The sequence below is a fragment of the Protopterus annectens genome, chromosome 14.part0, assembly GCF_019279795.1.
Source record: "Protopterus annectens isolate FY-2018-M chromosome 14.part0, PAN1.0, whole genome shotgun sequence".
Lineage (NCBI taxonomy): Eukaryota > Metazoa > Chordata > Ceratodontiformes > Protopteridae > Protopterus > Protopterus annectens.
This window is the reverse complement of record NC_056748.1, coordinates 266,954,772-266,971,169: the sequence shown is the minus strand read 5'-3', so window position 1 is coordinate 266,971,169 and position 16,398 is coordinate 266,954,772. Positions and strand designations below refer to the sequence as shown.

General features: G+C 38.9%; 1 protein-coding gene across 1 annotated transcript; it reads right to left on the bottom strand.

Annotated features, from left to right (window-relative positions):
* Positions 1 to 13,698: 13,698 nt before the first annotated feature.
* Positions 13,699 to 15,414, bottom strand: NANOS1 (nanos C2HC-type zinc finger 1). Its single transcript, XM_044055973.1, has one exon. It carries the CDS (start codon positions 15,256 to 15,258, stop codon positions 14,569 to 14,571), a length of 690 nt encoding a protein of 229 aa, XP_043911908.1. The 5' UTR covers positions 15,259 to 15,414; the 3' UTR covers positions 13,699 to 14,568.
* Positions 15,415 to 16,398: the final 984 nt, after the last annotated feature.

The window sequence follows — 16,398 nt, the reverse complement described above, 5'->3', positions numbered from 1 at the left end:
GGCAGGTATGTCCCTAACCTTGAGCAGCATTATACCCTTACCTAGGATGATACCACAGTATAAAAAAATGATTGACTTCAACAATTGGCTTAGTGTGTCATTCTAAGAGGACCCAGTTCCTGTCAGCCTGGGATGACATGGTTGATAGACCATTCTGCTTTGCCAGAGATGGTCTTCACCTGTCACCTCCAGGCTTTTGGTTACTGGCTAAGGTACTTGCCTCCACCATAGTGCCTTTTTAGGCAAAGTCTCAAGAACAGAATTTCCAAAGTGCAAATATCACTCACAAATAAATTAAAGGTTATGCTGCTAAATGCTAGGAGTTTAATCAGAAGCTGCACTCTCTGGAAACACTCCTCTCCCTGGAGGATGTTGACATCTGTGCAGTCCCAGAAACTTGGTTCAGGGCTGCAGAGAGTACACCGGCCTTGCAAGGCTACAATGCCTTCTACACATTCAGACCACAAAATTAATGTGTGAGAACCAAAAAGGAGGAGTATCTATCTTCATCAAAGATAAATACACCTCTAGACTGATTAGACAGGAAAACTCCATGGAGTTACTCCAAGTTCAACTAAGTATGGATAAGACCCCCTTCAAGTCATTGTTAGCTATAGGTCCCCTTCAATGAACCAAGATACCCACTCTACTTATTTGGACCTACATGAGTCACTCAAATTACAGCCAAACACTCTAGTCATGGGCAATTTTAACTATCCCTCCATTGACTGGGAAACTTATACGAGTACCAACATGCTCACACAAAGGTTCCAGGACTTTGTTAACACTAATGCCCTGGAACAAATAGTATGCAGCTGCTCAAGGGACTCAAATATTCTTGACCTGGTCCTTACCAACATGGGTGACCATTGCACCACCATAAGTATAGGACCCACACTAGTTAAATCTGATCAAAAATCAGTCGCATTTGAAGTAACTGTAACACCTGAACTCCTCTTAGGAGAAGTCAGGCTAAACAATTTCACCAATGCTAATTATACCCTCCTAAGGGATGACATAAATAATTTCTAAGCTCCTGTTCCCACAGATGGCATTCAGAACTATACTAAGGTATGCACAAATGCCCTGTACACACATTTATACAAACATATTGACACAGTTGTACCTGATAGGATCAAAACAAGATCCTCAAGAAAAAACAAGCCTCCCTTGTGGACATCTAGCATTAATAAGTTATACAACAAGAGAAAGAAGTTGCTGTCTAAGAATAAAAAAGAAAGACCCAAGCACTGGAATAACACCCTCCACTGCTTGAACAAACAACTAAGACAACTTGTAAAATCCTCTAAGGGCAACTTCAAAAAAACTTTAGCAACCATAGCTAAGAATAACTATAAAGCATTATTCAGCTATATTCGTAACCTAAGAGGTAGGACCCAGATGTGTGCAGAACTAACTGTGGATGGCATCACACACACTGATCCTGCAAAAACAGCTAACTTATTAGCTGACAGGTTTGTTGAAAATTTCACCCCCCTGTCCCCTCCAAACATTCCACAAAACATTCCCTCTACATCTCCCCCACCTTGCCTCTCTAAAGAGCAAGTCATTAATGCTCTGTCCGAGGCCAAAAACACAGTTTATGTATCCAGATGGCATCCCAGATTGCATTTTAAATGGTCTAAAACGTGTTAGCAACTCCATTAGGTACTCTCTTTAACCACAACCTGAGTACTGGTTTTGTCCCTGCTGAATGGGAAGCAGCAATTGTTATCCCCCTTCATAAACGGGTACAGCAACAGACCCTAGGGACTACAGGTCCATAAGCTTAACCAGCCTTGTCTGTAAAGCTATGGAACAAATCGCCATGGACCTTATAAATAAGGATTTTGGTGATCTCCAAACCTTTGATCTGACACAGTTTGGTTTTGTCAAAGGCAGGTCATGCCTGTTAAACCTGGTGGACTTCTTTGAAAACATCATCAGAGCCACAGATGAAGGCAAATCTGTGCATACAGCCTACCTTGACTTAGCCAAGACCTTTGACAGAATCCAACATTCGGGCATCATTGATAAACTCTCCCACTTAAATATCAACTCTTATGTTGTCAGATGGGCTGCTAACTGGTTCACCAACAGATCACACTCAAAGTTAAGGACTTTACCTCAACCAGCAGACCTGTCACCAGTGGAGTTCCATAGGGGTCAGTGCTGGGCCCCCTATTGTTTGTAATATTCTTATCAGAAGTTTAGGCCAAAACAGAGGGGCTGTGGCTGACTACGTTTGCTGATGACTGCAAATTAGGTGCAATCATTGAATCCCCAAACAATGTCAATATAATTCAAGAGGGACTTACACAAACCAATGATTGGTGCCAAAGGCATGGACTCAAACTTGATGCAAAAAAATGCATTAGCATCCCGTTCACTAAAAATGATATCCCTGCAGACTATCATATAAATAATAATACCCTAAGTAACAACTTAGTTGTGAGAGACTTTGGAATGCAAGTTGATTGTAGCCTAAACTTTGACCACAATGTGTCTACTGTGGTAAGGAAGGCATTCTACGTCATGCACCTCATTAGCAAAAGCATTATCTTAAGAGCAAAACAGGTCATAACACCCCTGTACTTGACCCTCATCAGGCCAGTAATTGAGTACAATGTTCCCTTTGGTATGTACCTTAACAGGCACTTGCAACAACTTGACAGACATCAGAGATTTCTAACCAAGAAAATTCGGGGTCTCCAGAACATGTCATACATTGACAGACTGAAGTCACTGTTACTGCACTCAGTAGCATACAGACTACTTAGAAGAGACCTGTGTCTGGCCTACAGAGCAATATTGGATCCAGACCTAATGGAAATGCTGCCCATCTGCAACTCAAATGGGACAAGGGTCACCTACTCCAGGGACCTTAACCTTGCAACATAAATAGGACCTGCTGGAGAGACAGATATGTTTCACAGAGGTTGCCACTCCTCTGGAATAGGCTACCAGTTCACATCAAACAAAGCACCTCTATAACCCTATTTAAGTGTAACCTGGATGAGAATCCGTAAATTCCTGCCGGGGATTTCACCTATGACCCACCGAGATATGGATAGTCATTTCATTGCTAACTAAGATCTTGAGTTTAGGCAAGATCCTTTATATTGGGTTTCTCTAGTATTTTATTGGGTACACACGGCTAGGCTCATAAAGACCTTCGGGTCAATAGCCCAGTAACCACCTCTGAGCCTATTATGCATACAAACACACACACAGATATGAGGATCAATTATAGCCCCTTGTATAAATGAGTGCACTCAGATGACTGCTTGCGATCAAATGAATGAACAAATACATAAATGACGGAGTATTTCAGCTTGCTGCTATGAGAACCATACAGTGCAACCCAATGTAACATGCTTGCCTACTCAACCTCGTAGTTCAAGAATCTATAACAAAAACCCAAAATCGAGAAGTGAGATTTTAAATGTTTCATTTATATACTTAGAAAGTTGACAGAATAACATGTTTTGCATTAGCAGGCATTTTTGAAGGAAACAAAGCATAACTCACATGCCTGTCACTATTTAGTGATTGCAATCCACAACAGAAGGCACACATGTTACAAGGAACACACCAAAATACTTCTCAATTTCTTTGCTTGAGAATTCTGGAGACAGCCAAAAATAATTGGATGGGTGATACAAAGGCCCCAAAAGGGACAACTTTTAATATTATTTCCTTTTATGTATTTGTTAACCAGATAAACCCACTGGAGAAATTTCAGGGATAACCCAAGAGCACTGCCTGAATGCTTGCTCAAAGTCCCACAGAAGGAAAATGGAGGTAGAATGATTCAAACCTTGTACTTTTAACTACAGGAATCAGTTCATTAACAGCTCAGAGCCTTAAGTGCCAGACAAATTTAATTAAGTTAAAACAATTTAACAGAACAGCATGCATTTTCTGAACAATAAGAACTATGGAACTCTGATGATTGGAATTACTGACCAACTGTAATCCTCTGTGATTTACCAGATTTTTTTATTCGTATGTGTTAACTAACTAAGCCCCCTGTACAAATTGTCTGTTTACAGGGGTCACAAGTTAGAAGCAAACAAGCACTAAAAACAGGAACCAGGAAGAGAAACACCATGTAGCTCAGTGAATTAGGGTGTACCAAACCCTCTAAGGCGCCAATAAGTAAAAATACAAGTAAATGTTAAAAAAAAAAAAAAAACTTTATTCCAAACACTATATATGATTAAGTGCTTTCATCTGGTATTCCTTACAATGGACTTTTTCTGAACAAATTACATCACCCTCCTACTGATTAAATAAGCATATGTCATGTTAATGGGTGAATCCAGTTGAAAGAAAAAAACTCAAATTACATGAACAGTTGCAAACACCACTACATAATATGTCACAAACCGATATAAAGTAAAGAATAATAATGAAAATTAAAAGTAAATGTAAATAAAACATATGGAAAAAGTTGTTTGATATAATTAGAGCTTAGCAGTCCTGAATTTTAAAACTGGGTAGATGGAAATGTGGTCATTAATACTTGGCTTATGTGAAGCATCCAGCTTGATCTGCCAATTAAACTCTTGGTATTCCAAGCTGGATTCACAGGCACCTCCTCTCAAACTAGGTTCTACAATATCTAAGATCACCCCCCCCAAAAAAAATTATTAAAATGATCACAGGACAAAGAATGTTTATACAGACGCATGGATGGGAAATTGCAAATTCACCCCTGGAATCTCTCCTGTGTCCCTGCTAGACAGAGGCACAGTAAACTAATCTTACAAGGGTACCTTCTGTGACCTACTTTACAGAGGCACAGTAGGCTAATCTAATAGGGAGGCAGAAGCCAAATACACTCTGGCTAGGCTTATAAATGCCCTAGGGCAGATAGCCTAGTATCTAGCTATGAACAGAGCATTTTTAGAATTGTTTGTTCTAATATCATGTAAATGCTCATATATATTCTTTTTCTTAAAGAGCATTCAATCTTCCCAATATAAAATGCAGGGCAGCTGTCATAATGAACTAAATACACAACTTTGCTCGTGTTACAGTTACCTGTTTGAAACTGAACACATAAAATGTTATTCAAAGAAATACTATCCTCCTCCAACATAAAGAGTAGTATGAACATCTCCCACATTTGATAGTATCCCTATTGTCGTACTTTTCAACAGGACTGCTTTCAAGCATTTTTTTAATTTTTCAAGACTTATGGACATAAAATGGTTGTATTTTATTTATTATTTTACATTTGTTTACAGGGAAAGTCCGACTGGACTAGGTCCATTTACAGCGGAGGCTTGGAGAGAAAAGCTCCACAATTATAACAATAATAAATGTTTTATACAGAATTATAACCATAATACATGTTTTAAACAGTATTATAAGAACAAGTTAGCAGTGATGAACACTAATAGATTTTTACTATAGGAATTTTTAGACAGACAAGGCATAATAGATATTTACATGTAGGAATTTTTTGACAGACAAGACACTTTTAAACAACATTATTCACATTTTCAGGCTGAGAATATATATCAGCAGTGATCAAGGATGATGAGCTACTGACTAGCTATTAGATTAACTGTTAGTACTGTAGGATATTACAGTGAAGTAATTAAATGCCACCATTGTCAGTGGAGGTGTGAGGTAGGAAGCATTTATTTTATGTAATACATGGACATAACCAGGTATTCAGTAGGTGTGTTTTTGAAGTGTGAGGTAGAGGAGCTAGCTGTTAGTGATGGGGGAGGGTATTCCAGTTTTTAGCAACAGTGTGGGAGAATGGTGCTTTTCCTGCAGTATTGTTAGCTCTAGAGATACAGAGAAGTGATTTGTCATTAGAGCGGAGGGGCAATTTGGTGTGTATTGAGTTAGTAGTTGCCCTAATGATGGGGTTTTATCAGGATATTGTACAATGTTGTAAGTAATGACTAGCTGGTGGTAACTGAGAAGTTGTGGAAATTCTAACCATTGTAGGTCCCTAAGAGCTATACAGTGGTGTATTCTGAAGGATGAGTTGTTAGCAAACTTGGCAATCTTATTATAGCACGAGTCAAGTTTATCCAGGTCTATTTTTTCTGATATGGGTAAGAATAGGTGCTGCATACATTAGTGTGGACAATAGGTGAGTTTGTGCTAGGGTGATTCTAGCTTGATCTGCGAGGAAGTTTTTGTGCCTGTAGAGTGTACCCATTTTTTTTTTGTGAACCTTTTTGATAGTTTGGGATATATGGACATTGAAGTGAAGGTTTTTGTCAATTTCAATGCCAAGGAGTTTGGTGTGGGTTGAAGGGGAAATGGTAGTACCATTTCTGGAAGTGATAGTAAAGGAAAGAGTAGTTTTTGATTTGTTGGGGGTAAATAATTTAGTCTTGTTGGGGTTCAGGATGAGTTGGATGACAGTAATCCACTTTTCCACAGAGCTAAAGGATTCCTGGGTAAGTTGTTGAATGGAGGAGAGGGAAGGGGCTGAGCAGATTAGAGTGGAATCATCTGCATACTGTATAAGTGAGGCCTGCTTGGTTGTGATATGTAAGTTGTTGGTAAAAATAGAAAAGAGAGAAGTGGGCCTAGTATTGAGCCTTGTGGTACACCTATGGGAAAGTATACCTTGCCATTGGACAGACTGCTGCCTGTCAGATAATTCTTGAACCAGGCGATAGTAGATGAGCAAAGGATAGGGAGGCTAGAGTATCTAGTAGTACGGTGTGTGAGACCATCTCAAATGCCTTGGAGAGATCCAGAAATATAGCAGATGTGAAGTTATTATTATGCCTGTGTTGGTTAGATGTGTTAGTAAAGGAAAGAAGAGCAGTAGTTGTGTTGTGATGTGGCCGGAAGCCATGTTGTGTGGTGGACAGGAGTTTGTGTGTGTAGTGTGTCCAGGAATTTCATGACTTGAAAGTGAATGCATTTCTCTAGAAGTTTAGATAGGGGAGATAGAATGGCAATTGGATGGTAATTTGAGACGTTGTAAGAATTGCCACCTTTATGAAGAGGGATGATGCATGATACTTTCCACAGTTCAGGTATATGTATATAGGATTCTTGTATGGAGTGGTTAGTGAGGATGGAAACAGGGTAGGATATGGATTCAGCGGCCATTTTTAGGAAGTTAGCAGGTAAATTATCAGCTGCTAGGGTGGTAGGTTTCAATTTCAGAAGGAGTTTCTTAATTGCTGAGGTAGAAACAGGTAAGAGAGTTGGGGGGAATGTTGTTTGGACATTTGGTTGGTGAATATGAAGGGTTATTTTGGGATAATTGGTTAGATAAGGTAAGAACAGAGTCCGTGAAATGGTGGTTAAATTGAGAAGCTATGCCCTTGCCATTACTGGCGGAGTAGGAGTGGTAGTTTTGCCTGGTTTTAGTAAGGAGTTGATGGCTTGCCAAAATTTTCGTGGGTTTCTAGAGTGTTTGGTTTGGGCACTAGGGAAGTAGTTCTGTTTGTCAAGTTTGGTTTGTCTTTTGGCTTGGTTCCTAAGTTGCTGGTAGTTTTGTTTGGTTAGGGCAGTGTTTTCAGGCCTTATTTCTGGACTTTAGTAGGGCTCTAGTGTCTCTACTTAGCCATAGTGCACTTTTACTCTGACCTTCCTAGTCGGGGCAATACTATTGAGGACATTGGTAAAGGTTCTGTTAAAGTAATTGACTGCCTGGTCTAGTCCAAGGGTTAGTAGAGGTTTTAGGTTGTGGTCCTGTCCGATTTGCCTATGAGCTGTCGGCTTGGGTAAGCTAGTGCATTTGCGTAATAGGAATGTGGGGAGGTGGTCGCTTAGACTATCTGGTAGTTTTGTTTGGAGCAATTGACCAGCGCCCAATCAAGTATGGATGGTTTCTGTGATTTTTTTTATCTATTCTGGTAGGTTCATCAACGAGTTGTGAGAACCTACAGAGATTTATGTGGTTAGAGGGGCAGTTGGAATTGCAGGTTAACCAGTCAGTATTAAGGTAGTCTAGCAGAAGTTTCTTGTGGGAGATGATCTCTAGACCATTGTAAGATTTCCTCAGTTATAGGAGAGTCGTTTCCTGGTGGGATGTAGCAGCAGAAGATATTGATTTTTTTTGTTTTATTTGTGCATAGAACTGAACCAAGTGTTTTGGTGTTTTTGAATGTAGATAGTGGGGCTTGCAGAGGTTAGAGATTTTGTGTATTTTTAAAGAGAATTGCTACTCCACCTCCTTTTTTTTTAACCTGCTCTACCTAGTCTTAGTATATTATAGCCTGGTGGGAGGATGTCTTCATTTTGGATATTTGGTTTTAGCCATGTCTCAGTAATGTTTAGTATGTCAGGAGTGTAGTGGCTTATAAATGCATGCAGGTCAGGTAGTTTATTAGCTATGCTTCTTGCACTGATGTATTAATAGGTTTGATGTTTGTTTGGATATAGACAGGGTGTTTTGTGGACCTGGGTTTGGGTGCATGTCGCCTGAGGCAAGTAGTGTCTTTGTGAATGATAGTAGGTATTTGAGTATGTTTGTTGCTTCTTTTTTGGATCTAGGTGATATTTTAGCGTGTGTGGAACTTAGCACCATACTCTCTCTCTCTCCTATATATATATATATATATATATAGTATGGTGCTATTATTAAATATTGTAGAATTGATAAAAAAAGGTTTGTGTGGGTTTTTGTAGGCATGGAAGTATGTGTTGTATGGAATGTAGTATTGTCTAGTGGTATGTTAGTCTGGATGGATATGATGTAGGCTAGTGTTGTGAGAGATAGCAAGAGAGATACTAGAGTGATTTGCATTATGTATGTTAGTGATGCTTGTGTGTAGGTGGTAAGGTGGTTGAGGAATATAGGAGATAGTTGGGGTGTGGTTAGTAGGAGTTGTGTGTAAGTTATATATATGCATCACATTTAAATTTCTGACTTACCAGCTTTCAGGAGGTGCTACTGATCACTCAATTCTTCTACAGATATTACAGTAAACTTTAGGAAAGGTTTGCAGAAATGCATTTTGCAGCAGTTGTATCCAAGTCTTGCATTTAATTTTGTTCATGGCTTTGTGCAACACCTACATCCATGGTACACTAGAAAAGCCTGAAATGCATTTTTCAATGGCCTGTAAAAAGGACTTTGATGAGAAGGTTCAAGGAGTTCTGATGAAGTCAAAGCCACTATAATTGAGCGATATTATGCTGTGTGCGAGTAAAATGGAATTAAATGTACCTTATGTGCATTCACCTTCAACAGTTCTAGAAAAGATTTGAAAAATGTTTGTTAGTCCAAACACCATTATCCCACAGAGCTGTTGTGCTTGGTGCTCCCTCTATCTATCCGCAATTCTCATTTTTGCACACGAGGTCAAGGTGTCACCTCAACAGTGACAATCTAGAGCCAAGTTTCACACTGCCATGGCTGTTCTTCTGGAACACATTCACACCTATGGACAATCTCAGACAACGTCTGCTGCTGCATTACCCAGTGACAACAGATTGCTGCATAAACCAGTGACTCTAAACAACTAAAGCCTATTGCTTCATATTCTCGCTTTATGGAAAATAAACAGGAAAACATGGACACTCACAACTGTTGCACCAACTAAAACAGTTGTAATCCCCCCCATACATAACTCTGCTTCAAACTAGCACAAGCAACAGGCACAAAACATTAATGGATATTGACTTCATGCATTCATGTTGTTGTTGAAACACGGATTTTTTTTTACCTATCAAAGACTGGTACTTGCATATTATTGCAACCAGATTTTTGCGGCAATGCTGGTTGCTTCTGTTTAGGTCAAGTAGTAGCAGTACAGTGTTATGAAGGTTAGACACGTCTTCTGTAATGTTTTAGTAGTTTTATGAAGGTTTATCATTGAAATGGCTAAAAAAAACTGAAGTCGGAAAAGTAAGGTTTGAAAAATAGGTTTCCCCTTTACCGCCAGCATCACGTGTCAGTTTAAGCAAGTCCCATTCCACTTTCAAGGACTTCCTTTGACATGCTGCCGGTCAGTGGAGGAAAGATCTGTTTTCAAAACCTTTACTATTCTTTTCACAGCCGATTCAATGGTAAACCTACCCTAAGACTACAAAAACACTACAGAAAATAATAGCAAGCACCTAATCTGCTGTTTAAACTCCGCTTGTGCGCAATATCATCCGCTTGTAACTGCCACACTCCTTTCAGAACCAACAGACACACACACGTGACCACTGCAATCACAGAAATCAACGCTTGATGTGTTTAAAGGACGCTTCCCACAAATCTTTTAAGTCCTAAATTTTTTTAAAACCACCACAGATATCCCGGCAGACTTTGACAGTGTACCCGTCCATATTACACTTCAGTGATGCCGTTTCAGTACAGATCAAAGTTAAAAGACGACACAAAATCTGGTTGCGATAATACGCAAGTACCCAAAGACTATATATATTTTTATATTGGTTATATAACAACACACCTCTAAATATTTTGTCTAGTTATTGAGTTACTTTGCCACCAGGTGATTTGTTAATTAGAAAATATGTACCAGCCACAATCTCGGCCCTGGATGCAACTGATTTCAGGGGCCCTCACGGTTAGGGTCCATCTTACTCACAGTTCTGTTTAAAGATATGACAAATATGTTTATTACTTTGGTTAAGTAAAGATTAGAAAATACAAAGTTAATTGAATGTGCAACATCAACTGCAGTTTCCACAAATCTGATGTGGCAAACTAAGTGAAATACCCTTAAGAACAACTGGTGAACATAACATAAATCAGTATCTAGGCTAGTATAAAAATACACCTGCAAACTTCAGGATGCTAACATAACTAGCTAGAGTAGCTAAAAGAGGAGGATTCTGTAGCTCTAGAGAGTAGTAGCAATGTACTTGTAAGTTAAAACTGGAGAAAGAGTGAAGACATATTTACATGTGGCTCTTGCTTCTATGAGACAGACGGATGTTTAGAATGCTTTAAAAACGGATGCAGTTCTTAAGTGCTAGATAGGAAGGGAATCTTAATGGGTAAGGCCTGTCAAGAGGACATGTTCAGCTAAACGTGGAAGTCACTGCAAAAGAAAGATGGTTAAGGTGATATTACAGGGTTGGTCTGCAGAAGAGATGACGGGAGCGTGCATGATATTTACTTTGTTAAAGCATCAGTGTAAGAAGTAGCTCTTACCACTTCTTAATTGACTTTAGAACTTCCAAATTGCTGCAAGAAGCAGATGAATCAATCACTCTCGAGACAACTTTCTCTGTAGTCACTGCTAACTCAAAAAGACATATTTCTGAAAGATTTCTCCCCAGGCCTCCACTGAAAATTGGCTTTGTTCCAAGTTTGACTTTCCTGGTTAACAAATGTTAAATAAATAACCTAGAACATGGCTTTAGCCCTTTACAAATCACAATTTTCATGTGTGGGACTGAACCAAAATCCAGGAAAGGCTGTGCTCTTCGCAAACAACTGTCTTCATACTTCTCAATCTCTTAAGTACAAGAGGGCTAGATAAAGCAAAAAATAACAGGGGAGGGTGAGGAGGTCAGACAAAGGCCTGGAATCAGGGACAGTTTTAAAATCCATCCATCCACAACCCCTTTCCTCATTTTTGTACATGTGGACAGGGGGGTCACTTCCAACAGTGACAGTCATCTAGAGCAAAGGTTTACCCTGCTGGTTGGCTAGTGATGTCACTCAGATCTTCCACACCACACACTCTCATGTTTACTCTCACCTATGGCCAATTCAGAGTATCCAGTCCACCTATTTATGTCCTTGGAATGTGGGAAGAAGCCCATACAAACACAGGGAGAACATGTGGTTTTAAATATTGATCTTACAAACTTTGAAATTGGTTTTGTGTTGTTGTGCATTTTCGAAAGGATAAGTGTGAAACTCAAATATATGTCATTATTTAGTGATTTCAATACTCTGATATGCCAGAAAAAAATGTACATAGTGTGTGGAACAGACCAAAAAATGTGCAGCAGAAATCTGGACATTTGAGATGTATGATCTGATGCACCCTTAATAGCACTACCTTTTTCAATGGATCAGGAATTTGAGCTGGAGTTTACTGCTAAGTCAAGTCTAACGACTGCTAAATTGACAGAAGCCAAACAGACACTATGATGCCTTTACAGGGTCAAAACATTACTTCTCCCCAATGCAGAAATCATTGCAGTACTCATAATGCACAAGTATTTATTTAACATTTGTTGACCGGGAAAGTCCAACTAGGTTCTACAGAGCCTGTTTTCAGCGGTGGCCCGGGGAGAAATGCTCCAGACGCATGTCTTTAAAATGTGGGAGGAAACCGGAGTACCCGGTTTAAGTATAAATTAGGATACACATTTGCTAGTAATCACAGATAAAATACATCACTGCCTACTATATCACTTGAATGAGAGCACTGTTAATAGTTACATTTTGCCCATACATTAATTTGTGCATCCATGTGTCTGTACTGGCCAACACACTAACCTTGCAAAAATTTCAGCAGATGTTATCCTCCGCTGTTGGATCATGTAACTACAAAAATAAAAGGTACAGACATACATGCAAGCTTTGGAACAATCTTATTTCTAGCCTAAGGTCAATGTCAAAGAGGCTGCACGTAAAAAGATCATTATGCCAGACAATGAAAATGCAACTGTGCTTTAACATAACTTGTACTGCTTTATTTCTCTACACACTTCACCTGTTATAACCATTTTTATTTCAGCTGACTAAACAATGCAGCTGTTTATTACTAGGTAAATGTGAAATGAATGTACTAAGTACGCACGATATGGATTTTTACTGCATTGGTTTATGGTATCAAGACTACTCACTGCCTGAACATTTTGGAAACAAAGTGTATTACTAGACACTGGTACGTTTGTCTGCATACCCAACTGGACATATGCGTTAATGAAAGTGACTTTCAAATCACCGACATGCTGGCACTGCCTTAAAAAGTCAAAGAAGGGAGTCGGAAGCATTTTCTTAATGTTCACGACAAAATATTTCCATAGTCAATGCCATACTGTAAGTGATAAGATAGGGTTGTAAAAGTTTAAATTCAATTGTTTAATAATTTATATTCCAACAAACAAGCAAATCAACACATCTAAGAGTAGCAAGGCTAAACCTGAGAATAAAAGTTATTGCAGATTACAGGAATGCACACTTGGTTTTAGGACTTGCTGAAGAATGCAACAAGCTTCAGACCATTCAGTTTAGCTCAAAACACTCTGCAACAGTCCCAGGTAGTGAGGCCATTACCAGTATGTTTTGAATTTAAGTGCTACTTTCCAAATGTTATGTCTAGACGGCCATGTTTCCACATAAAATACACACTAATCTTGCCAATACAAGCTGCATTATTCAGGGAGCCAAAAGTTTAAGTGCATTTATATATATCTAAGGGAATGAAAGTGCAAGCTAACCAGAGACACTGACAGTGGGACTCATTTTTGTGTAGTGTGTTGCAGTGATCAGGAATCAGACAGAATACGTTAACAGTAGATTTGCAGTTTACTAGCAGGTGGCGCTAGAGAACGCGGTTTCTTCAACTTCTGTAGCTCACAAAAACTATGGGCCAGCGAGCATAGACATGACGTAATATGTTTACAGTTATCTGTAGTATCATCTAATTGCCTCCAGCAGGACAAGTACCTGCTCTTCAAATACAGAAAACAATAAAACGCTGTTCTAATTTCTCCATGAACCTTGCTGCGAGTCCAAACTTGATTCAAATCTGGTAATAAAAAGAACAAAACCACATGTTGTGCAAAACAAACGTTGTATTCATCAGAATTTACTTGACAAAATAGTTTTCAACATGGACAACATTTAAGTAACAAACGTTCATAAGGAAGAAAATCTTTTTACACTTGACAGTTATAAACTAACGAGTATTTCATTTTTTCTTATAAAAAAAAAAGTAGTACAGAAGACGCGAAAAAACAACAACTTTGAAATACACTATACCCAGCATTTAACAACTGAGGTAGATACTTGTGTAATAAAAGTGCATTTAACAACTAAGTACTAAATACAGTTACATTCTTTTTAACGAAGAAATTCCACATTGGTTCCCATACCCTATGAGAACAGGTAGTGTGGAGAAGACGTTTTTCATACTCTTGGTAGGCACAAACAAAATCAGCGTTCTTTATTCCCGCTTCCATCAAATACTCAAAATCAAATTTCAGTGCAGTGTTCTGTCCAGAATTTACTTCAAATGTATTACATTCGCTGCTCAAGAAACACATTTAAGTTTTGTTAATATATTCCTTTAAGCTTTCTTTTTTAAATTTAATTAAGTTATATTCTACTGAAAAACAAATGCCACTTCCTATAAAAACTATAACAGATTTTTATATTCATATCGACAGTTAAGTTTCGTAAAATCATGTTTCAACTAGAAATTCTATTCAAGCACAACTTATTGTACATAGTATTTCGAATTGTATAATTTGCGTCAACTCTAACAATCTTTTCGAAAAAAAAAATAAAAGTTCTACAGAAAACATTATGTCTTTAAAAAGTTAAGTCTTAAACCCAAGTTTCTAGTTTGGTCCTTAAAAATAAAGGTGACGTTTCTATCCAAATACTTAAACCAAAAGCTTTTCCATACACACATGAAACAATCCTCAGCGGACCTTCTTGCCAAGATGTATGTTTCGGACAATTTTCAGGTGCTTGGCGGTAATACCTGGTTGCAACTTGGAGAGCGGGCAATATTTAATGGTGTGGGCATTATCCCCGTTGGCACCACACAGAGGGCAGGTATAACGCCTCAGCACTGGACACAGCACCCTGCCATCGGGACCCTTCAGTATGTGCGTGGTATACAAGCTCACTGCCTCCTTATTGTTCCGACAAAAGACGCAAATCTGAACATCTGGCTTGCTTCGGGGTAATTTATGAAAATTATGCTGCTGGTGGTTTGGGGTTTTGCACTCCTTCACTTCCCAGGCAGTAGCAGCACACCGTTCCCTCTCCACCGAATCAGATGAACAGCTACAACAAGATACACCAGGAAATGGACTGAAGTCAGTACATCTCTCCCCCACTACTACTGTTCTTGAAGTGCAGAAGTCCAAATCTTGCAGACCTAAGGATGTTTCAAAACAAGATGCTCTGGAAGGAATGAGTGCCTTTCTCGAATCGCTCTGATGTCCAAAGCCAGTTTTACTGCTAATAACCTTTGTGATTAAGGTGGCCAACCCTAGATAGTCATTCCAGGAATTAAAGGCACTGTCATAGTCACCAGGAGTATATTCAGCAGATTGTAAATAATTCACTGACTGATTTTCCATGCTTTGAAATGTTTCCATCATATTTCACAGCAAACCCCTTCAAACACCCACTTCAAATGAAAGAGATCACTACACAGACAGTGATGTTATCCTAGTATTCTGAGTAGGAACAGCAACACTAAACACGTGAAACGCTTGGTCCTCTTATACGTAGCTGTTCTACACTGGCACCACCTCAAACCTCTAGGCGTGGTGGGAGGAGTAAATTCTGAAGTTCGTATTCTAATTGGCTGATTTTTGACACCCTTCAAATCGGCGTGGGTGACACTCCATAGTTCTATTTAGTATTGGGATCCGTTGCAGGTGGTGGATTAGTATTTGGCTAATTGAATTTTGGAATGCTAAGTCACTGCTTAAAATTTTCTCGCGACTAAGGGGTGGGGTTGTTTTTGTCTGATGTGGTATTCTTTTTAGTTTAGTACGCTTGCAACCGTAGTTGTTTTGAGTTAGATTTGTTTTATGGGTTTTTATTTATTCATTTTTGGAGAATGGGTGGGTTTTGTAGCAGACTTCGTAGCTGATAACCTGTTTGCATTCTTACGTTACATATGCAGGATTGTATACCTGTACTTGCATGCTGCGAAAAGCAGTTAAAATATTTTTCTTAAATTTCGAGCGAGTTAAAGCGCTATGTATTTTTAAATTGAGATAAGGATAACAATAAAGTCCACTCATTTCTTTTATTCCTGTAAGGGTACTGCACTTGTGAATTCATATGAGGCTCTTAAAATACATTAGCCAGTCATGCAGTATACGTACCACATGTCTGAACGGTGCTCGCATGAGTACCAAAAAGCTTGTAATCCAAACAAAAAACTAATTGAGTCAGGGTTTGCAACAGCGGGAAGCGTAAAATATACTAGGCTTATATAGGCCCTAGGGCCGTTAGCCTGGTACCTATATATGAACCTAAAATCCAGTACTACCTTACCATTAGTGGTTCCATATTCTTTTCCTTGCTTGGGTACAATAGCTAGTGATGCACAATCGTCAAAAGCTTTTCTTAACTCATTCACTGCCTTATTTTCTTAGTCTGGAAATATTGTTTATTTATTTGGTTTGTGTGACATAAAGAGGAAAACTAGATCGTCCAAAAGGTTACTGTAAAGCCCCGTGCTCTTAACTAAGAAATAATATGGGGTCTACATGCCGAGAGAGAGA